Raw genomic sequence first — 23,780 nt, 5'->3', positions numbered from 1 at the left:
GAACAACGGGAACAAAGGACATCTTTGGAGACAACAGGTGCTCAACTGAACGTGGACAGAGAAGCAGGTATTTTTGGAGGTGGGGCAGACAGAGGTGGGGGGAGGAAATAAGCACGAGAAGCTGGCCCGTGCCATGGAGGAGGCCTCAAACCCAATATTAAAGGGAACAGCCTTAAAACTCCAGCCACGATGGACAAACACACATCCCTATTTACACTCCTGGACCCGTGGCAGACAACACCAATCGATGAAGATCCCACAGCAAACCAGCGAGTCCAGATTCTTTTCAGGATGTCCCCCCTTGCAGCCCCACCCAATGATCTGCCTCAGCAACTGAAAGAGACCCTGTCTGCCATCCCCAGGGCACGCAGAGGGAAACTGCCAAAGATTTTTAAGCAGGAGGAAAGAGAAAATAGTATGACCAGATGTTTATGGGTTGTAGGGTGTCACTTTTCCTTTTTCAGATTTATGATCCCAGTTATGTTTGTTTTTTTAAATAAATTTATATATTTATCTATTTATTTCTGGCTGCCTTGGGTCTTCGTTGCTGTGCACGGGCCTCCTCTAGTTGTGGCGAGCGGGGGCTACTCTTCGTTGCGGTGCGCGGGCTTCTCATTGCGGTGGCCTCTCTTGTTGCAGAGCACGGGCTCTAGAGCTCAGGCTCAGTAGTTGTGGCACACGGGCTTAGCTGCTCTGCGACATGTGGGATCTTCCTGGACCAGGGCTCGAACCCGTGTCCCCTGCACTGGCAGGTGGATTCTCAACCACTGTGCCACCAGGAAAGTCCCCCCAATTATGTCTGATTGAATATTAAAATTAGTCTGAAACTCCTAACTCCACACACGCCATCTGGCCAAGGAGACGCGACCCAGAAGCCTGCTGGGTTGAGAGGAAGTGAGCTGGGGATGAGAATTCTTCTGTCAATAATCCTCCAACAGATAATGAGGACCTGATTTGCACTTGGCCTGTTTACAGAGCTTGGGTGATGAACTGTAAGCTGTCAAAGCTGGCAGGTCCTTTAATTTTATGGAGTCCAATGCTTAGAGAGGGGACAACGCTTGCCCAAGGTCACACAGCAAGTTAGTATCAGATACAGGATTAGAATCAGGCTTTCTGACTCCCCGTCCAGGCCACTTGTCCCCTCCACTCAAGCCAATTCTTCTAACTGGGAAAGAAACCTGCAAGGATCGTCGACCTACTGGGACAACGTCAACGCATGCAGTGACATTGAGAGATTCGCTGTGGAAACATTTCAATTAATAGCAGAAGCATGTTCCACTGATCCATCGTATTTCTGGGGCACGACAGGACCACAAAAACCCTAGCAACGAGCTCAACCTAGCAACTGCAGCTGCTCCGCTGGAGCAAACGGAGGAGAGGAAGGCATCTTACCAACATGCTCTTGGTTATTTATGAGATTTCAAAGTAGCAGAGAAAGGACACCAAAAGGACAGTGGCAACACATTTGTTATGGCTCCCACTGTCAGCCATGAGCATTTGACTTTAAATTACAGGCAGACCCCATCATCTGCCACTTAGCTCATACGAACAGACGAATTAGAAAACTTCCACTAGAGCTTGTTTGCTTCTTTTTCTCTCCTGCCCGCCTCCCCCAGTCTCTGCTGCAACAGAAGACACGGAGGGATGAATATATATGCTTCTGATCTAAAGCAATTAGAATCACGAGGATGTTTACAGTTCCCTAAACTTCTAGGGAGACAGACACCTCTGCATAATGCCCTGACAAAAGCCAGTCCTTGCCTCAAAATCACAAAAATAGACATCAGATCAGTGGGATAAATCAACTCACGGCCGAAATGTCTACCAAGAGGAGAATGGATAAACACTGGGTGGTCCAGCCAGGGCACAGTGATGGGGTACCACACAGCAATGAAAAAGATCACGTCACTGATCATGCAAGCACATGTATGAACCCCACAGATTCCACGTGAGACAGAGGAGCCCTGTACAAAAGACCACGCACTGTGGATTCTGGTTACATGAAGTCCAGATGTGGGCAAAACTCCCCTATGGGAAGAGAAGTTAGGATGACGACTCAGGTGGGAGGGATGCTTCTGATGGGGTGGGGACTCAAGGGAGCCTTTACTGGAATGAGGAATGTTCTAGATGTTGAGCTTGTGTGGGGCTGCAGGTGCGTGTGAGAATATAAATATCACTGAGTTGTATACTTAAAATCAGTGCTTTCATAAACATTTGACTGTATGTCTCAACTGAATTGAAAAAAAGAAAGTGAAAAAGTAAAAGCTGACTCAGAAAATGCCCAGGCTTTGTCTGATGCAATTAAAGACGCAAGGTTAACCCAAGATGGCAGGTAATTTAGTGCAAAAAATAAAATCCAAAATGTTCTCTCCACATTCAACCGGGCTGCATTTAGAGCACCCAGGAGATTCCGACAATGCAGAGAGAGGCCAGGTTTGGATTTGGAGGCAGACAGAACTGCGTGTTCTCTCGGCTCTGCGTCCCTGCGGTGTGACTGCACAAATCTCTTGCCCTTCCGCTGGAGGCTCAGTTTCCACCACTGTAGAATGAAAATAACAGCCAAACCTCCTCCCAGGCCACTGTGAGGATTAAATGAGTTGAAGTGCGTAAAGCACCAGCACAGTGCCCGGCACACAGTGGCACTCAATTAATGCTGGGCTCGACCCCATGCCTCTGCCCAGGCTGTCAGGCCTTCCAGGGACACCTTCCCTGCTGCTGCACAGCAGTCCCTGGCAAGTGAATCAGGCGTGGCCCGTCCTTGAGGGTCTCCCAGTCCAATAAGGGGGACAGATGTGCAGACAGACACTGACAGCACAGGGTGAGTGCTGGGCCTGGGGGGCTCCGGGGAGCGGTAAGGAGCCGACTTCTGGGAAGAAGCACTGAATGAAGCCGCCAGCACGAGCAGGAGAAGCGGGTGCTGGGCGGGCAGGCGGGCAGGCAGCGTCTCCTAGCAGAAGGGCGCGGGGCTGGAAGGCATGGTGCGTTAGGTGCCAAGCCCCCTAAGGGGCCACGTGCAGGCCTCTCTCACAGGGTGCAGGGCCGCAGGGAGCCACGGTCTGCAGCTGGGCGCTGCTCTCCGGTGGAGGGCGCGGCACCGGGGGCCTCCCTGGCCGAGGGAACCGGCCCCTGGAGTTCTGCCCCTGGTTATAAGCACAGTCCGGGCCCGGGGTCGCACTCTGCTTCACGGGGATGTTAACCACACCCCCTCCTCCAGGGCCAGGGTGGGCGCCCCTGTGTCTCTACAACCAACCAACCAACCAACCCAGGCCTGGAAGGATTCCCACGGTTCCAGCCCCTGGATCTGGAGACGGATCTGGGAGGGAAATGCAGAACACTGACTCTATTCATTTGCAAAAGAAACGTGGGTGCCTGCACAGGTGGGTGAACTTGACGGAGACCACGGGGAGGGCAGGACAGGTGTCCAGCCAAAGCCAAGGGCTCCCTTTACCTCAACACTGACGGGTCCACGTTCTCTCCGGGCACTGCAAGTCCATTTAAGGAGGGAGAAGAGAAGGCTTAACTGAGCACCTACAATGCTGCACTAGGTGCCTTTACCTTGCAAGGCAGCTGTGAGTCTCTCCAATTGTCAGAGGAGAAACTGAGGCTCAGAGAGGCTAAGGCACTTGTCCAAGGCCACGCAGCTGGGAAGGGACGGAGCCGCTATACGCCAGATTCTCTACCGAGCGCCCACCCTAGGGGCAGACCGAGGGTCAGGGCGTTGCTCCACCCACTCCACAGGGGGAGGAACTGAAGCTGAGAGAGAAGTGACCCAAGGCTGCGCACTGGGGCACATCCCAGAGCACGCGGCCCGCAGCCAGGGCACAGACCTGAGGTGACAGCGAGGGGCGAACAAGAGAGACAATGTGGAGTCAGGCCAACCTGGATGCCCTGCTTCTGCCACCTCAAAGCTGTGTGCCCTTAAGCAAGTAGTTTCACCTCTCTGAGCCTGATTACTCCTCCCAACCAACACATGTGATAATAATCCCTTCTGTCAAAGGGTCCTTAGGAGAATCAAGTAAGAGAAAGCTCCTGGCAGAGCCCCTGGCAGGAGGGCCTGATCCCCCACCCTTCTGTCTGGAGCCCATTCCTCCACAGTTGATGCCTGGGTCATAAAAAAATAAATGTGCCTCGGGCCAAAGCCTGGCTGCTGCCAGCCAGAAGCAAACTGCTGGGAGGCAAGGATTATTGTTATTATTATGACCACTGCTGCTGGTACTTTTTTTTTTTTTTTTAATTAATTAATTAATTTATGGCTGTGTTGGGTCTTCGTTTCTGTGCGAGGGCTTTCTCTAGTTGCGGCGAGCGGGGGCCACTCTTCATCGCGGTGCGCGGGCCTCTCACTATCGCAGCCTCTCTTGCTGCGGAGCACAGGCTCCAGATGCGCAGGCTCAGTAGTTGTGGCTCACGGGCCTAGTTGCTCCGCGGCATGTGGGATCCTCCCAGACCAGGGCTCGAACCCGTGTCCCCTGCATTGGCAGGCAGATTCTCAACCACTGCGCCACCAGGGAAGCCCTGCTGGTACTTTTTTAAAACATCAGTCTAGGTTGAGGAAAAATAAATTATAGAGGAGAAGATAATATGAAAGCTTTGTGATTTCAAATGTGTCCTGGTGCCCTAACAGATCTCAAGTAAGTTCCATTTAAAGCTGAAATGTGGGGCTTCCCTGGTGGCGCAGTGGTTAAGGATCCGCCTGCCAACGCAGGGGACACAGGTTCGAGCCCTGGTCCGGGAAAGGAAGATCCCACGTGCCACGGAGCAACTAAGCCCGTGCGCCACAACTGCTGAGCCTGCGCTCTAGAGCCCGTGCTCAGCAACAAGAGAAGCCACCGCAGTGAGAAGCCCGCGCACTGCAATGAAGACCCAATGCAGCCAAAAATAAAATAAATAAATTTTATAAATAAGTAAGTAAGTAAAAGCTGAAATGTGGCAGGCAGGGAGGACGCAGCGCAGGGACAAGGAGGGGAAGCTGGCCATCAGCGAGCGAAGGCGGCCACGGAGGGCCAGCACCACCCCGAGGGCCGGCTTCCCCACAACCTGGCCCCGCCGCTCCAGCTGACAGCCCCCCGGGCCCACACCCTCACCCTGTGCTCTGCAACCAGTGCACTGCTGGCTCTCCCCCGCCGTTGCCTCTGCATCGGGAGCTCGGTGCAGCAGGAAGGCTGGCCTCACTGCACCTGCCTAACGTCTCTCACAGTCCAAGACCAGCTTGTACTCACCGCCTCCAGGTAGCCCTCTCTGATACAACTTCAAGCCTCCAGGCCTGCCCATGTAATATTTGGGACACACTTAAGTTAAAAAAAAGTATTCGATGTTTATGTGAAACTCGAATTTAACCGGGCATCGTGTATTTTTTCCAGTTTTACTGAATTATAATTGACAAATAAAAATTGTATATTTTTAGGTGTGCAATGTGAGATTTGATATACATAAACATTGTAAACTGATTACCGCAATGAAGTTAATTAATACACCCATCACCTCACATAGTTACCGTTTCTTGGTGTGTGGTAAGAACACATAAGTTCTACTCTCCCAGGATATTTCAAATGTACAGTAAGTCCAGTATTATTAACTACAGTCACCATGCTGTTAGATCAGTTACAAGATGAATATGGCCTAGGTATCCCATATTTTTATTTGCTGACTCTGGCGACTTCGGGGGCTTGTACTTAGCAACTCTCATTCTTGGGGTGATTTCCTGACCACCAAATTCCTTCACTGAGTCAGTACCTGATGGCCCAATCCCAGAAAGCTAGCCCAGGCTTCTATCAAAGACCGACGAATTTCCAGCTTGTATTTTTGCTCTTAGAGAACAAAGAAAACACTCTCCATACGTGCCAGGTAGCAGGGTGAGAACAAAGAAATACCCTACCAGTTCCCACAGATCAACTGGTCTAAAAAAACAACCCCCAGAAACACACAGAAAAAGAAAGCCACTTCAAACACCTCCTCGACTGGGTTCACACTGTGCCCCATTCCTGTATGCAGACTGTGAACAAACAGGTCAGGCTGGGATGCTCACGAGGGCCTGGCTTGAGCCCTTCTCCTCATCAAAACCAAGAAAACAAACAACAACGCTCTTGCTGATTCAAATGGATACATGTGGCCCAACCTCATTAAAGAAAACCCAGCACTGGGATAGCCTCGCATCCCCTGCCATGCTGGGGCCAGTCTGGGCTCCTAGCGCCGCGGAAACCAGGGGGAGAAGAGGCATGAAAGAAGAACATATTGCAAGTCCCCCCCGTGGAGGGGGGTGTCAGGCAGGGGAAGCTGGGAGAGCCGCATCACCCCACTCCATCCCACTCCACTCACTGTCGAAACAGACTCACCTACAGTGGTTCTCAAAGTGGGGTCCCTGGACCCACAGCTTCGCCATCAACTGGGGACTTGTGAGAAATGCAGATTCTCAGGCCCTAGCCCAGACCTACTTAATCAGTAACTCTGTGGATAGTACCCAGCAGAGAGAGAGATTGTGAGACAGCCTTACTGAGGTGTAACTGGCAAAAGTAAACCACTCATCTTTAACAAGTACACTGTGATAAGCTTTGACATATACACCCGTGAAAGTGTCGGCACTCAAGACAATGGACACATCCATCACCTGCAAAAATTCCCTTTCATAATCCTCTCTCCCCTCCTCCTGCAACCAAAACCCCAGGCAACCATTGACCTGTTTGCTGTCACAGCAGATTCGTTTGCATTTTCTAGAGTTTCAAATACATGGGATTATATGGTTGTACTCTTTCATCTGAGATTTCTCACTCAGCACAATTACTTTGAGAGCCATCATGTTCTTGGATGTATCAGCAGTTCATTGTTATTACTGAGTAGTATCCTACCTTTACGGTTTTCTACAATGAATTCATCCATTAACCTGTTAATAGACATTTTGGGTAGTTTCTAGGTTTTGGCTAGTACACATAAAACTGCTAATGAACTTTCATGTAAAATAAATTTTGCACAGATGTACACTTCCATCCTCCTGCATAAATACCTAGGAGTAGACTAGCGTGCCACGTGGGAGGTGTATGTTTAACTTTGTAAGAGCCCGTTTTCCGAGATGGTGCACTATTTTCCACTCCCACCAGCAGGGTATGAGAGGCTCCAGTTACCCCAGATTCTCACCAGCATTGGTACGATCAATCTTTTCAAGTGTAGACACTCTAGTAATTGTGTAGTAGTTATTTCATTGTGGTTCGAGTTTCAATTTCTTTAATGACTAAGGATGTTTAATATACTTTCACATGCCATCTAAGTATCTTCTCTGGGGAAGTCTATGTTGAAATCTTTGGCCCATCTTTTCTGTTGGGTTATTTATGAGTTCTGAGAGTCATTTATAAATTCTGGATGCAAAGACTTTTTCAGATACGTGATTTGCAAGTATTTTCTCCCAGTCTGTGGCTTGTATTTTCATATTAACAGTGACACGCAAAGAGCAGAAGTTCTTAATTTCAACAAAGTGCAATTCATCAATTTGTTCTCTCATGGACTGTGTTTTTGGGGTCATATCTATGAAGCCTTTGCCCGATCCAAAGTTACAGAAATTTTCCTCCTGTTTTCTTCTGGAAATTTTATGATTTTAAGTCTTACATTAGGGTCTATGATCCATTTTTTTTGGTCGATTTTTGTACATGGTGTGAATTTGTGGACTGAAATTCTTTTTTTTTTTTGCATGACGATACCAAATTATTCCAGCGCCATTTGTTTCCCTGACACGTATGTTTGGAAAAGGGCTTCAGAGTAGAAATGATTCACTCCCCTCTGCCTGGTATGCTCCTACTCATCCTTCAAAACCCAGGTCAGATGTCCCCTTGGCTAAGAAGCCTTCCCTGACTGAGGCCAAGTAGCTTTCATCTATCCTCTGGTGTACAGAATGTTGTACAAACTCTGCCATTTTTTCTTATCCCACACGATTGCATTAATTCCCAAGTCTTTCTCTCTTGATAGGGTGAAAATTCAGGGATGAGGACCATAATCCCAGCACTCAGCACAGGCCTAGCACAGGGGGTGATGGTAGGAGTGGGGGTGGGGGTGGGTGACTCAAAACAATTTTTAAAATATAAAAAAATAAATAAAAGAATAAACAAGTGAACAATGTGCTTTTTTAAACAACCGAATACCATCTCTCAAGGCCCTACTCACAGGCCCCATCTTCCAGGAAGCCACATTAATCATCAACAATATTTCCTAAGAAAACTGCCACTGACTGATGTAATCCAAGACCAGTGCTAGCTGCTTTCTGCACATTGTTTCATTTAATCCTGACAACAGGTCCATGAGGCAGATACTGCTAGCTACTGTTGTTATTTTACCGAGGAGGACACAGACCTTCAGAGAGGCTAGGGTCCATGCCTGAGGTCACATATCCAGTAAGTGTCAGAGCCGGGGTTTGAACCCAGACAGCCTGTCCTGGAGACCGCACCCTTACCTCTACACAAACCACCTCCTGGTTCCCTTTATTAGCACAAGACTCATTTCCCTGATAAGCCCAGGCCCCATAAAGGCAACCCTGCCTCCCCCACGTGACCAGCCCTTGCCAACTACTCACCCCAGTGGCAGAGGGACCGAGCCACACAGGGGACCCTCCCATCTTGGCCATGGGGACACAGACACCCACTCACACCCAGAAGGACCTCCTCTTTACCTTAGGCCACACGCCCATGCTGAAGGAGCTGCTGTCTGCCAGCTGGTGCAGGTACAGTTCTGTCTTGGAAACAGAGAAGGGACCAGAAGTAAGGGAGGACCCACCCATACCAGTGGCCTGGCAGGGCAGGTGGGCATCACGGCACGGGGCTCCACAGAGTGCCCCAGGTGGCCCCGGGGTCTGCCTCAGGCCCTGGCCCTGCCTCCTGAATATTCCTCACTTGCTGCCCTCGATGGGCCCTTCTTAAGTGAAGGCCTTCCAGAAGCTTCCTTACTCCTCAGTTACCCTGCTCTGAAAACTGGGAGTTTCCTCTCTAATCTGCCCTCTCTCCAAAGGGTAAGGTGCCCCTCTGGCCTTAGCCAGGAGGCTCAGAACAGGTTGGGCCTGCCCTTCAGACTGGGGTGGAAGGCAGGAGACAAATGATGGGGGATGCAGAGGCAAATTGAAAACTATCACCCCTCGCCTGGGGTGAGCACTCCCTGGAGCTTCACTAGACAGAACCTTACTCATTCGTTCAACAGATGAGGAAACCAAGGCTCAGAGACAGGGAGCCACATGTCCAAGAATTCCCAGGAGTCAGCGAGGGGCAGAGATGACTCCCTGGGCCACCTCCCCCAGAAGGCCCTCCCAGATGAGTCTTCTGGCTTCTCTGCTGTTCCACCTGGTGCCTCCTCGCCCTGAGCTACCTCAGGTGCACCCAAGGCTCTCACAGAGTTTAGGAGCTTCTGGAAGATTTGGGGTCTGCTGTTCCTTGCCCACCTCCCACGCTGCTGTCAGAGCCTGTACCAAAATGTCACCGTCACAGCAGACATCCACCACCACCCCCCAGCTGTATAAACAGCCACATGTGAATTATCTCACTTAATCCTGTAAGGTCAGCCAAGGTACTATTTCCACTTTACAGAGGAAGAAACGGAGGTTCAGAGCAGGTAACACCTGGCCAGGTTCACCCAGCCCAGGAGCAGTACCAGGCAGCTGGACTCAGAGTCCAGATTCCTAACCACTGGGATCCACTGCCTCTCACCTCTGGGCAGAGGCAGGGCTGGGGCCCTGGAGAGCGGAGGCCCTTTGTCTCACTGTCCTCGGCCGTCCCTGCTCAGCCCAGTCGCTCACCTGAGATCCAGGTCCAATCCGGCTAGCATCTGGGAGAAAACCTCGAAATTGCCTTCTTCCAGCTGCCGGGCCACGTGGCTCTTCTCCAACAGCATCGTCTGCCAGGGGAGAGGACAGGCGCCGGTCAGCACGAGGCCCCGCTAGGCTGCCCACACATCCCCACCAACCCCCAGGCCCACTCTTCGAGGCAGCACCTCAGGCCCCAACTTGGCTGGACGCCTCCAAATCAAAACGTGCCAGGCCTTTGTCTCACTGATTCAGAGTCCACGCAGGCAATCAACGAATGCAACGGGCTCATTCCGATGAAGGAATCCAAGGGTACTAACGATTAACCCAGAGCCGCCCTCCAGCACACTCTTATGCAACCGAAGCCCTTAATAACTTGACCCACATGGTGATGCATGGTAGACTTTCAGGGCCGGGACAGAAAGGGATTTATCGTGCACCAGCGAGTCTGGGTATTCTCCTAGCTCCACATACAAACAACCCTTCTAATAACCTAATCCTGTTTTCTGTTCAAACAGAATGTTTGCGGGGGGAAGGGGAGGAGCCGGGTGATTTCAGAGAGAGGAACAAACAGGCCATGTGCCTGTCACACACGGGCTGCCGCAGAAGGCCAGTGAGCGCCTGTTTAATTTCAGCTTCTGCTTTTAAGACCCAGCTAATGAGCGGCTGAATGATGTATCTACTCATGAATATTTCATCCCTGTGATACTCCGAGGCACAGACGAGCCGCCGTGCTCGGGGAGATGTCTGGGCACTGAGCGAGGTGGGGAGGAGCTGGCCTTGGCCTGGGGAGTGATGACCATTTAGACACATTCCAGGGTCCCAGCTGGAGGCGTGGGCCCTGCTGAGGGGGGCTGAGGCTACTGCAGCCCCAAAGAGCCCCCTCTCCCTCCCACCCAGAGGCCTCACCTGGAGCTGGGCGGCCGTGACTCGGCCTGTGGTGTTGAAGTCCAGTGACATCACCATGGAGAACCGGGTGGCACGGCGGCTGTGGCCGGTGAACACGGAGCCAAAGGCCCGGAGGACAGTGAAGGTGGCTCGAATCTTCTCCACTGGTGGGGCACAGACAGGGCATCACCCGTGGCCCGGGTGCTGCCACCCCCACCTCTCACAGGACCCCATTCTGGCCCCAGGCCCCAGCAGGGCCCCCTCCACTCCCCCAACTCAGCTCTAAGCCACACCTCTTCCGCTGCTGGGCTGGCCCTGTGCTGCAAGCAGGGGCGCGGGGGGAGCAAGAGTGAGCCCAGAAGGGGAGATACACACACCTAGGATTGATACAATCTGAGTGACAAGGGCTGCCCTAGGGCCTCCTGGGCCTGGTGGAGTCTAGGAGCAGGGCAGGGCATTCACATTCTTGGACCTGCTCTCGGGGAACGCCCATCACAGCCAGCTCAAAAAGCCCTGCAGTCCCAGGCTTTTTAACATAACTATTTAACGAGCACCCACTATGTGCTAGGCACCTGGATACAGCCTAGCCTGACTCCCACGCCCCCAACACACACTTTCAGCAGAACTACATTCTGGGAGGGCCTCTCCTTGCTGTATCCCCAGCTCCTAACAGGGCTCTAACCTGGGCCAGGTGCAGAACAGGTGATCAATAAAGCATTGGAATAACCCCAGTGGAGAAGCAGGATAGTACAATGGTTAAACAAGCTTGAATATGGCCTCTCCCCATGGTTAGTCACCTGATTTGGAGCGAATAAATTAACCTCCCTGTGCCTCAGATACCCCATCTATAAGATGGGGGTAATAATGGTACTTACTTACCTCATGTGGTTGCCACAAAGACTAAAAGATTTAATAATGGAAAGTGCTCAGAACATGCTCCAAATGTGGTGGTGTTAGTATTAGAAAAGCAATACTGCCTGGGCCATATATTCTCAGCAGGGGGAATACTGCGCCCAAGAGGGCAGAAACTGATTCTTGAGGATGGGGGCAGTTTTCCTTTCTTATGTATAGAATAGAGCACAGATACATATATATATGTCTGTGTGTGTCTGTATATATATACACACATACACACACACTGCATAAACAAATATATGGTGAATCTATGGCATTAACTTTTCATGGTGGGAGACGATTAGGAGAAAGAACAACTAAAAAGACTCCTCAGAGGGGCAACAATACATTGAGAACACTGGCCCAGGGGTAATAGCTCTGGAGCCAAACTGTCTGTGTTTGAATCTCGGTGCTAGGATGTATGAGCTGTGTGGCCTTGGGCAAGCTGGTTAACCTCCCTGCGTTTTAATGGCCTCATCTATAAAATTCAAATAATAATAATGTCTACCTTATAGGGATGTTTTAAATAATAAATAAGTTAACCTGCTTGGAATAGAGCCTGGCGCGTAAGTCCTCAGCAAGCATTTACCACGATCACCATCAATATTGTAATTATTATCACCAATTGACACTATTTTTTTATTGAAGTATAGTTGATTTACAATGTTGACACTCTTTCTTTAATGCCCAGCTCAAACATCATTTCCTCAAGGAAGCCCCCGGCCCCTTCTCTGTGCTCCCTCCGCCTCTCCCCTCCCCAGCTCGGCCAGCAAGCGGTGCAGAGCACTGGAGTCTGGCACAGATGCGCAGCTGAGTCTCCCTTCCGGCTGTCAGTGCCTCCTTGTCTTTGTTTTTACTTATCGGGTCCTCTGCACAGTCCAGTGGGCTGTGCGCTGCACAAGGACACCACACCTAAGGGCACAGCATTTATATCAGATAGCCATAGGCCTGTATACTTATTAGGATGATGGCCCAGAACGCGGTGGGCAAGTGTTTGGTTCTAACAATGTCAATGTGTGACGACTGTTCCACATGTGGCAGTGAGTGTCTTAGGCAAGGAGTACCTGTTTCTAATTCACACAAAAGTACCCAACAGACTCGGGGTGGCCCTGCCCAGAAGCCAGCACAGGGTCTGCACACAGCTAGGTGCTCAGTGAACGCTAGCTGAGCAGACAGAAGAAAGAGCCGCCCAGCACCCCCTCCGACTCTCCCTTCCCTTCCCCCACGCCACCGCCCCCACCACGTCCCAGCTGCACGTCACCTGGAGACCACTGTACCTGAGACCCTGCCATCCACACTGCCTGCCATCCCCACCAGGTGCTCCAGGACCTGCTCGCAGCAGGTGGTCTTGCCAGCACCGCTCCAGCCCAGGGCCACGATGCTCTGGTCCCTCTGCTGGCTCAGCAGAGCCCAGTACGCCCGCTGGGCCAGGGAGCCAACGTGGGCGGGTAGGCCATCCCGGCAGCTCCTGGGCACCTGCAGGAAGATCGCCGGCATCAGCCTTCCCACCCAGCCGGGGCCCAGGGAGCACTCCACAATGCTCCAACCCGGCCTCAAGCCCAGATCCACGTCCATGCCTCCCATCCTACTCCAGCCTTGTCAGAGACGTCGTGCATTTTTCTGGGGAGAGCCCAGCCTGGAGATCTAGTCCTGCCACTGGCTCGCTGTGAGTCCTTGGGCAGCCTTGGACCCTGCTCTGAGCCTGGCCTCTTCTTCAGCCAATGAGAGGCTTGAACTAGAGCTGCATTAGCTCATGGGGCTCATCTCACTTGCTACACAAAGGACCGGATCGTACCTGTCTGAAATGAAGCAGGTGGATAAAATGACTCAATTGATTAGTGACGTCTGCCATGGAAACAGAATGGGGCATGGGGGAATTGGCGGTACGTGTGCTATGTATTTGCTATAACAGATTTAGATACCGGAAGCCCCTTTGACTTCATTCATTCATCCATCCATACAGTCATTCACTCAGTAAAAAAAAAAAAAATTCATCGAGTGTCTACTACATAGCAGGCACTAACCCAGGCACTGGGGGCACAACACTACTCAAGGCGAATAAAGGAAATCTCTGCCAACCGTGAGGAGATATCATTATACACCTATTAAGATGGCTAAAAAACCTGTTTTTAATTTTTTTGACACACTACCAAGTTCTGGTTAAGATGCAGAGCAAGTGGAATTCTCCCACAATGCTACACAATACAGCCACTCTGGAGAACAGCTTGGCAGCCTCTTTTACAGTGATATGTACACTCATACAACTGAGCAATCCCACTCCTAGGTATTTACCCAAGAGAAATGAACATTTGTGTTCACCAAAAAACCCTCTGTCACTGGTTATATTGAGTAGGTATTCAAAATCATCAACAAATTAGAAACAACCCAAACGTCCCTCAACTAAAGAACTAAGATAACCAACCACCCTGGTTTTAGCACTGAAAGTCCCATGTCCCAGAAAAACCATTCCTTCCCACGGAAACCAGGACAACTGGTCCCCCTCTGAACAGATAAACAAAGCTGTGCAATAAAATACAATAGAATAAAAGAACTAACGGCTCACAGCTGCAACAATATGGGTGAATCTCAAATGAGCTGTGCATTGTGGTAAGTGGAAGAAGCTGATTCCAAAGGTTACACGCAGTACAATTCCATTTATATGACTTTTCAGAAAAGGCACAACTAGGGAAAAGGGACAAAAGAACAGATTAGTGGCTGCCAAGGGCGGGACATGGGGGAGGGGATGACCACAAGGGTATGGAGAACTTTTGGGGGTGATGGGAACTGTCCTGTAATTGATGGCGCAGACAGTTTCACAACTATACGTGTTTGTCAAAAACTTACAGAAGTGAACGCTAAAAAAGGTGACATTAACTGTATGTAAATTATACCTTAATAAACCTGACTTAAGACAAAAAAAGCCCTGCCTGTAGAGCTTGCTTTCATTTGGGAGAAGACAGATGATAAAAAACCAACTAATTAAATTATACTGAACGGGAGTCATTTTAAAGCCATGAGCTTGGATGAGATCACCAAGGAAGTGGGCGGTTAAAGAGGGAGAGAGAAGAGGTGTAGGGATGGGGCACCCAGACTTGGAGAGATCAGGGACCAGCAAAGGAGGCTGAGAGGGAGGGCCAGCGGGACAGAAGGAAAACCAGGAGAGCGGAATTCCTGAGCTACGGAAGGGAGTGATGGCAGGAGGAGGGAAGGACCAGCCCCTGAAGTGCTGCTGAGGGTCAAGTCAGAGGAGGCCGGAGAATTGTCCGCTGGGCTTGGCAGCATGGAGGTCACTGTGACCTTGACAAATGTCTGCTTAGCCTGGTGGTTTTCAGGGAGAACGGAAGAGGGCGGTGGAGGTAGTGAGGGCAGTAGAAAGGCACCAAAGGGAGCAGGGAAACGGGCCTGGCTGGAGGAGGACCTTGGAAGCCCAGGATGCTAAGCGGGTGACAAGTGGACTAGCATCCACCCTCCCAGTGGCTTGGCAGGACCAGGGGCACAAACTCTGGTGTGGCGGCCCTCCCCCTCCCCGAACCCCCAGCCTGGGGCTAAGGAGCACCCCCAGTGCACTGTTGGCCTTTCCTACCCCAAGGCCCCCAGGAACAGCAATGAGTCCCCATCCTGACACAAATCAAAAGGCTCACAGACCTACTAGAGAATGGACCTGAGGATATGGGGAGGGGGAAGGGTAAGATGTGACAAAGTGAGAGAGTGGCATGGACATATATACACTGCCAAACGTAAAATAGATAGCTAGTGGGAAGCAGCCGCAGAGCACAGGGAGATCAGCTCGGTGCTTTGTGACCACCTAGAGGGGTGGGATAGGGAGGGTGGGAGGGAGGGAGATGCAAGAGGGAAGAGATATGGGAACATATGTATATGTATAACTGATTCACTTTGTTATACAGCAGAAACTAACACACCATTGTAAAGCAATTATACTCCAATAAAGATGTTAAAAACATAAATAAATAAAAAAGGCTCAGCAGGACCCCAAAGCTGGCAAAGCAGGACAAGCCGCCACACTGGCTGGACACAGCCTAAGGGAACGCAGCGGGCAGGGGCTCCTGAGGTCCGAGCCTCGGAGCCACCTCCCACTTTGGAAACATAAAGTTCAAGGGCCAGGCTATCCCAATCGTCAGCCTTCTCAGGCCTGCAGGGGAACAGGGAGGATTCTGCAGACCCAGGCCCCGCAGTCACACACAGGTACCCCTGCATGCTTGCACACGGGCACGCTCAAGGGCACACGCACCCAACAGCTGCAGAGGCCTCTGCACACAGGTGTGCCCATCTACACGCCACGCAGTCACAGCACACTCACCCCAAAAGAGGCCTGCACCCCCAGGCACGCACCCAGCTCCCAGCCCCCCGGCAGGCCCAGACTCCCAGTGAGAGAGGCCCCCAGCCCTGCCTGGACCCCTCCTAGCCCATCTTCAAGGAGGCCTCAGTCCCAGCCTCACCGCAGGTCTCTGCTCCCACCTGGTGGCCATTTGAGGAACCAGAGGGGACTCAGCCAAAGACAGAAGGCAGCTGTGGGTGCGGGAGGCAGCGTGACTTGAGGGGGACCCACGCCCACCGCAGGGTTACAGGGGCTTAGGGGGATCACGGGACTCAAGTTCCTCCTACCAGGTTGGGTCCCAATCCCCGCACTTTTAGGCTCTTTGACTCAGGCCGTGTAGCAGACGCCGCAATCGAGGACAGTCACGGTCGAGAGAACTGGGCTTGCGGAGAGACCTGTGACAAACACCCCTCCCAGGGGCCCCTAAGGAACCAGAGCAGGCTCTCAGGGCCTTGGGCTGCAGTAACACAAGCACAGCCTTCCTGGCAAGGGAGGGGAGAGTGCAGCGTCGCCCTTCCAGGCTAATGAGAACCTACTGTATAGCACAGGGAACTCTACTCAATGCTCTGTGGTGACCTAAATGGGAAGAAATCCAAAAAAGAGGGGATATATGTATATGTATAGCTGATTCACTTTGCTGTACAGCAGAACTATACTCGAATAAAAATTAATCTTTTTAAAAAGGTGCCTTTTGTTATGTTAATGAGGTGACTTTTGGAAAGCCAAATATATATGAGATGACCAAATATATATATATATATATTTTTTTTTTTTTTCTCCTTTCTAGATTACCAGTTTATTATAAAAGGATCTAACTCAGGAACAGCCATATGGAAGAGACGCACAGGGCAAGGTATGGGGAAAGGGGTGCAAAGCTTCCATGCTGTCCCACCCGGCACCTCCCTGTGTACACCAATCCAGAAGCTCTCCAAACCCCATTCTTTTAATTTCACTGAAGCTTCGTTATGTAGACAGGATTAACTGATTCAACCTCAAGGCCCTCTCCCCTTCAAGGGGGTGGGGGGAGGGTGGAAGAGACTGAAAGTTCCAATCCTCTAATTCTGGTTGGTTCCCCTGGCAACCAGACCCTTCCTTAGGGGTTTTCCAAAAGTCACCTCATTAACACAAACCCAGGTGTGGTTGAAAGGGTTTTGTTAGGAATATCAAAAGACACTCCTATCTGGAAATTCCACGGGTTTTAGAAGTTTTGTGCCAGGAACGAGGGACAAAGACCAAATATATATTTTATTATACCTACTCCCTAATACTAAATCTTACTGCTAATAAGGTAAGTACAATTAAAACTATAGTGAAATACCATTTTCACCTATCAAATTGGCCACATGGAAAAGTTTGTTATTACTCTGTGTTGGTGAGGACACTGGGGAACAGGCAATCTCATACACTACTAGTGCAAGTATGAAGGGCAGCAGCTACTGAAATTTTCAATGTATATTTCCTTTAATCCAGCAAGTCCACTTTTGTGGGCAATTCAGAACCCTCTCTAGAATAAGGGTCAGTAAATTTTTTTTTTTTCCCCCAAAAGGGCGAAAATGTAAATATTTTAAGCTTTGGGCCATATGGGAGATGACCAAATATATATTTTTGGTCTGAATGACCAAATATGTATTTTTCTTCATAAATCACAATATTGCACCCAGCTCAATAAAAATCTCCAAATGCTTTGCACATCAGCTGGCTTTGGCAAGTCTTCACCTCTCCCCCCACCCCCTTCCTCTCTCCCTAAATCATGCTCTGAGTGTTTCTTGAAGAAATAGAAAAATCTTGGCTCCTCCAGCACATTGCCTCTCCACTCTCCATATCTGTGGTTGCCTCACTGACCCAGGTTGGCCACACGTCCCTTGCCAGCCACCTTACAGCCTGGTGAGATCCTGGACCTCCCAGATGAGCCTCCTGGCCTAGGGATGAGCAGTAATATTTCTCTCAAATGCTAGCATCCACTGATGTGTAGTTGGGGACTGCCTGGAGTGTTGTACTGAGAAGGATCCTGAGCTATGGCTGAACTAGCAAGAAAGTGTGTGGTGATCGACTAGCAATGTCTGCCATGGGCGCAGGAATGGTTAGGAGTGGTGCCTGTGCCAAGTATTTGCCATTTCCAGCCTGGTGCTTCCCCTGCCACAGTGAGGCAAGAGGCTGGTCAGTCTTTTGCTGGGAGGCTCCCCTGATTGCTCCATCACAGGGCTGTCTTTCTACCCCTGCTCCCTTGCTACCTGGAGTTTTGCTGTCTAATACAGCAGCCACTAGCCACATGGGGCTATTTAAATTTAAATTAATTAAAATTAAATTAAAACTTCAGGGGCTTCCCTGGTGGCACAGTGGTTAAGAATCCGCCTGCCAATGCAGGGGACACGGGTTTAAGCCCTGGTCAGGGAAGATCCCACATGCCTCGGAGCAACTAAGCCCGTGCACTACAACTACTGAGCCTGCGCTCTAGAGCCCGCGAGCCACAACTACTGAAGCCCGCACGCCTAGAGCCGGTGCTCCCAACAAGAGAAGCCACCACAATGAGAAGCCCGCGCACCGCAATGAAGAGTAGCCCCTGCTCGCCGCAACTAGAGAAAGCCCACATGCAGCAACAAAGACCCAATGTGGCCAAAAATTAAAAAATAAATAAATTTATTAAAAACCAAACCAAACAAAAAAAGCTTCAGCTTTTCAGTTGCACCAGGCACTTTCACATGTTCCACATGTGGCTAGTGGCTACCATATTGGACAGCAGAGATACAGAACATTTCTATTATCGAAGAAAGTTCTGTTGGACAGAACTAGACTAGATCAGGGTTTTCAATAGGTGGTGATTGTGCTCACCCATGGACATTGGGCGATGCCTGAAGGCATTTTTGGTTGTCACAGCTGGAGACGGGGTGCTACTGGTACCGACCAGGTAGAGGCCAGGGATGCTGCTAAACATCCTACAATGCTCAGGACAGTCCTCCCATCACAAAGAATTATTCAGTCCCAAGTGTCAATAGTGCTGAGGTCAAGAAACCCTGGTCTAGAAGAATTATGTCAAGTGGAGAGGAGCGTTAAGGGGAAGAAAGGGCAAAATAATCTTGCTTCAAACAATAAATAGATGTGATATAGAAAGAATTGAGGAAATGAGTCAACCCACTGTTGACAGAAGAATAAGAGGAGAAGTCATTCCTGGACCCATCGCCACTTAGTGGCTCTGTGACCCCAGGCAAGTCACTAACCCTCTCTGATTCTCAGTTTTCTCCTCGATAAAACTGGAACAGTATGATGCCCCCTCCTGGACTGTCAATGGATTAAATGAGATAATGAGTTTGAATAGGCTTTGTTATCTGTCCCTGTGGAACAGTGTTGCATAATTGGTTATCTTAGCTCACATTGTTTATTAGACTAGACTAAATAAACAAGTCTCTGGCAGCAAGGCACCAAGTCCCACTTTCATTTCACTCTACATGACCTTGAGTCACTTAAGCCTCTAAATCTCACTTCCTGATCTGTAAAATGGGGCTAATCACTCATGCCCAAGCTCACAGCAATATCCAGTGTGAAGGAGACATTTAATCCCAGTAAGCAACCATCTCTCTCTCTCAACTCGACAGCTAATCTGGTTGCCGTCCATGAAACTGAAATTCAAACCCCAGCTGGTACCCAAGAAACAGCTGAAAATGCACGCAGGCAATCTTTTATGGGCGGAGATGAATTCCCTTGGGACCCCGGACCTTGAAATCCCTGACTCCCTGAGCGTGAGTACTGGCCGAGTATTTGGTAAATCCATCTCACCGATACTCGAAGATCTTTCCTTAATTGCCAGAAACTGTACTTCTTCAAAGTAATTAAGTAGCAGGGAGAAGCACAGTGTAGAGCAGGAAAGGAAAATTACGGAGCTGGGTGAGTCATGCCGGGGCCGGGGGAGGTGATTCAGGTGAAGCTGATGTTGACTCTGGGTCCTTCAGAATGAATGGTGTACACGTGTGTGTGTGTGTGTGTGTGTGTGTGTGTGCACGCGCACGTGTGTGTGAGAGAGAGAAGGGAAGGAAAGGGAAGGGAAGAGAAATGGAGAGACTGACTTCTGCCTTGATGGTTATGAGATATCCTAGCAGCTCTCATCCCAATGAGCTTGTTTGTGTAATAAAGTTCATTTTTGTTGAAACTAGAGCTGAGATTTAATCCTTTCGTTTGAGGCTTGGAGGATGATGGTGGAGAAGGTTTTGGGGGTGGGGGTAATAGGAAAAATTGGGTTATTATTCCTAAAATGGGGAGCCCCAGGCTGTTCCCTGAATGCCAAACTTGAAGGCAGGGGCTGTTCTAAGCCCAATGCCGTCACTGCAAAGCTGTGTGTCCTTGGGCAAGTCGCTAACCCTCTCTGTGCCTCGGCTGCCCGATCTGTGAACAGGTGAGCTGGATTTGACAGCACCCAGGGGGCCCTCCACTTGCCGACTTTCTCCATTTTTCAAATAATTCAATTTCACATAGCTTAAATATTAAGGATACCGTGAAAAGACATGGAGGAAACTTAAATGCATGTTACTAAATGAAAGGACCCATCTGTAAAGAGTATGTACTGTAGACTCCAACTATACAGCATTCTGGAAAAGGCAATACTGTGGAGACAGTAAAATGATCAGTGATTGCCAGGGGTTGGAGGGAGAGGGGGATGAACAGGCAGAGCACAGAGGATTTTTAGAGCAGTGAAACTACTCTATAGGATACCATAATGATGGATACATATCATTATGCATTTTCCAAATCCATAGAATATACACCACCAAGAGTGAACCATCACAGACACTATGGATTTGGTGATAATTACGTGTCAGTAAAGGTTCATCAGTTGCAATAAACATCCCACGCTGGTGGGGAATGTTACCATGGGGGAGGCTGTGAACGTGGGGACGGGGGTGTATGGGAATCTCTGTACCTTCCGCTCAATTTTGCTGTGAATCTAAAACTGCTCTAAAAAATAAAAGTTACTAGTTAAAAACATTTAAGGATATGCCATATATCACAGTCACCATACAGCGACTAACCACCTGCTTAAACCAGCCCATTCAGACAGTCGTTTGTATCTCCTAGGTAAACCAGGAGCCGCTGAAGGGCTGTGTCATCAAGGCCTAGAAGGAACCTAGCCAGAGTTCCCATCCTTTTGGCTGTGCCGGGAGGTTCTGTCCGGCGTTGGGGCCTTCTCATCTCATCTCACAAAGCCCCCAGAAGTGCTTGGTCTTGCCCCTGGCTGAACATGGGCCTTATGAAATTTTGCAATAATCAGACCCTAACAGAGGACAGTGCGTGTTTTCCATGTCTGTGATACCATGAGTTTTGACAAGGTGGGTGCTAAGCAGCAGCCCCCTGGGGTTTTGTCGGCTCCCACAGAGGAAAGGCGTTTCTCCAGCTTTGGTGGGCACCAGATGTGCCCATCAGGTTTGAAACCTGTGAATTTCTGGGCCCCTTCCCCCCAGGACTGTTCAGTAGTTCTGAGATGGTCCTGGGAATCTGCATGTTTAACACCCCCACCCCCACCCCACCCCCGCCCCGTGAGGCTGGTCGAGGTAATCAACGACCCATCCTTGGAGAAACACTGCCCTGGATGTTGAATCCTGGTTGCCATCTCCAGGATGGTCTTGCCAAGGCCCTCAGGGTTTAGAAGGCGAAACTAAAGCGCAGATCCCGGAAGGGACTGCTCCGAGGTCGCAGAGTCAGCAGAGCCCAAACTTGGCTATTCAAGGTCACCGGGCCTATGTGCAGGTGCCACCAGACATCTGCACTGGTGACATGCAGCCCCTCCAAAGTCAGGAGACCCTCCTTCTCCTCCTCCTCCGTCTCTCTCTGTGTCATTATTTTCTAGAACTCATCCACAGCCTAAACTACACAGCGCCCCCTGGACGTATCACCCAGATACAGGAGAGCCTGAGTCAGTAGCAAAGACAACCCTGCGGGAACCACGGTCCTGTCAGACACAGGAAGCCCCAGCGGGCCCCTCGGCCCCCCTGAGCCGGTGCACCGAGCGGGCCAGGCATCTGCTCGGCCGGCCGCAGAGTGAAAGCGGCAGCCCAGTTCTCCTGGCCCGGCGGGTCGAGGCCAGACTGGAACCGACTGGACTTTCCCTTCCCGGCCACCTCTACGGAAAAGCCTTCCCAAGGCCATGGCCCTGAGGCCTAACTCCAGGGAGGGAGCTCCATGTGAAGACACAGCCCCTCCCCACTGTGCCCACTGCCCACACCACCCACCGAGGCCTGTGCCACTTCTCCATTCAAAGAAATGCCCACAACGGGCGAGCCAGAGAAAACCCCTCCTCTCGGACAGAGGATCAAGTCAGGGCCACATGAAACTCAAACCTCCGTCCACCATCGCCCTTCCCGCCCCATGCTTATTTGGAAGAAATGGAATAAAAAACCATTACAATCAAGGCTTAGACTCAACAGTGTTGGAAACGTGAAAGGGGAAGCGTTTGGCTTCCTGACCATCAACTGACACCCAGTTAAGCAGAAACCACTGGTAGCTGAGGGAAAATACGAACCCCTGCCGTCTGGCGGCTGAGATTCCAAAGTGAAGGTTATCTCATGACTCTAAATATATTTAATAATTAGCAAACAGCTGGGGCCTGACCAGGGTGATCTTTAAAAGTATCCCCTCACCCCAGCGTTTGGTCATAAAATCCTTCCATGAAACACTCTTGTTTTCTAAGCAGGCAACCAGCCAAAGGGAAGAGGGCTCAGAGGCCGAAAGGCCTGAAATAGATGGCAAGACCAGAGGCCACCGCAGCCCCCAAAGCACATTCTGGAAAATTAGGCCTATCCGCTCACAAGGCGCGCACCGTCAAACCCAGCCCGACGGTACCTTCTCCAGCGGGGGCTGAGGTCACAGGATCCACTCCCGTCCGAGGGGTCTCCCCAGGTCCCAGCGCAGAGACCCACCAGGCCAGGAGAGCAGGGACAGAGAAGAAATGGCAGCAGCTCCCCGCCCGGCGCCGGCACTCACACCCCCTTCCCTGACTGCTCCTCTCCGTCCTCCCCCACGCCAATGTGATAGCAGCAGCCGAGTGGACAAGTCATTTCTAAAGTTAGCCGCTGAGCTCCAGGTCTGGACAGGAGGCAGCAGCCCGGGGTGGCCGCTGACCAGGCAGTCGGAGCGCATGGACGTATTTGGCGGTGCGGAACAGGGGCGGGGACAGCTCCCGACACCAGCGCCTTCGCCCCCACCCCACCCCCCCGCGCCCCGCCCCCCACCCCCACGCCCCCCCACCACCCCCCGCCCCCTCCGCCCCCACCCCACCCCCCCGCCCCGGCCCCGGCCGGCGGCACAGCCATACTCCCGCCCCTGCTCCAGGCAGATAACCGGAGGCCACAGCAGCTGGGTGAGGAGGAGCGCCCGGCTCCGTGTCCCGGCTGGTCCCGGGAAGGAAATAGCTCGACCGCATGCCGGTGTCTCTCGGTGTAAGGAAGATGCAGCTGCTCTCGCTCACCCGGACAGCAGCCTGAGGTCTTCACTGAACTCACGTCCTATTTTCGACAACCCTAGGAGATAGGGTTTTCCCCATTCCCGTGTCGCAGATGGGGAAACGGAGGCACAGAAAAATGAACCGACTTACCCAAAGCAGTGGAGGGCCAGGAATTGAACCCACGTAGTTCTGACCCCAGAGGGCACAGTCTTAAACAGCAAACAGGATGCTCTAAAACAGTGCTCTGTCCACTGCCTGCGTGACCGACTCGGCTCCTTGGACTCTAATCAGTAGGAACTGGTAAGAGGCCAGATGAGAGATTCAGGCGAGGCTTTACTGGGGCGCATGCTGCAGCACGAACAAGGAACACGTGCCCTACTCGCTCCCCAAGGAGGGCGGGCTGATTCCTTAAGTGAGGTGAGGGTAGGGGCAGATCAGTGGGTCGGGCAGGAGGCGTAGCCTAGGTGGTCTGC

At 51.1% G+C, this 23,780-nt stretch overlaps 1 protein-coding gene across 1 annotated transcript in view; it reads right to left on the bottom strand.

Moving 5' to 3' along the window:
* The window catches only part of LOC130704557 (unconventional myosin-XVIIIb-like), a 62,470-nt gene that overhangs the window by 37,516 nt on the left and 1,174 nt on the right, over positions 1 to 23,780 (bottom strand). The window contains exons 2-7 of the mRNA XM_057526209.1: positions 22,684 to 22,876; positions 12,823 to 13,021; positions 10,673 to 10,815; positions 9,758 to 9,855; positions 9,404 to 9,473; positions 8,645 to 8,707 (exon numbers count right to left, since the gene is read on the bottom strand). Of these exons, the coding sequence (XP_057382192.1) occupies positions 8,645 to 8,707; positions 9,404 to 9,473; positions 9,758 to 9,855; positions 10,673 to 10,815; positions 12,823 to 13,021; positions 22,684 to 22,876 (766 nt within the window). The remainder of the gene's footprint in view (positions 1 to 8,644; positions 8,708 to 9,403; positions 9,474 to 9,757; positions 9,856 to 10,672; positions 10,816 to 12,822; positions 13,022 to 22,683; positions 22,877 to 23,780) is intronic.

This window comes from Balaenoptera acutorostrata, chromosome 13, assembly GCF_949987535.1.
Source record: "Balaenoptera acutorostrata chromosome 13, mBalAcu1.1, whole genome shotgun sequence".
NCBI lineage: Eukaryota > Metazoa > Chordata > Mammalia > Artiodactyla > Balaenopteridae > Balaenoptera > Balaenoptera acutorostrata.
The sequence above is the reverse complement of the archived record's forward strand: the minus strand, read 5'-3'. Positions and strand labels throughout refer to the sequence as shown.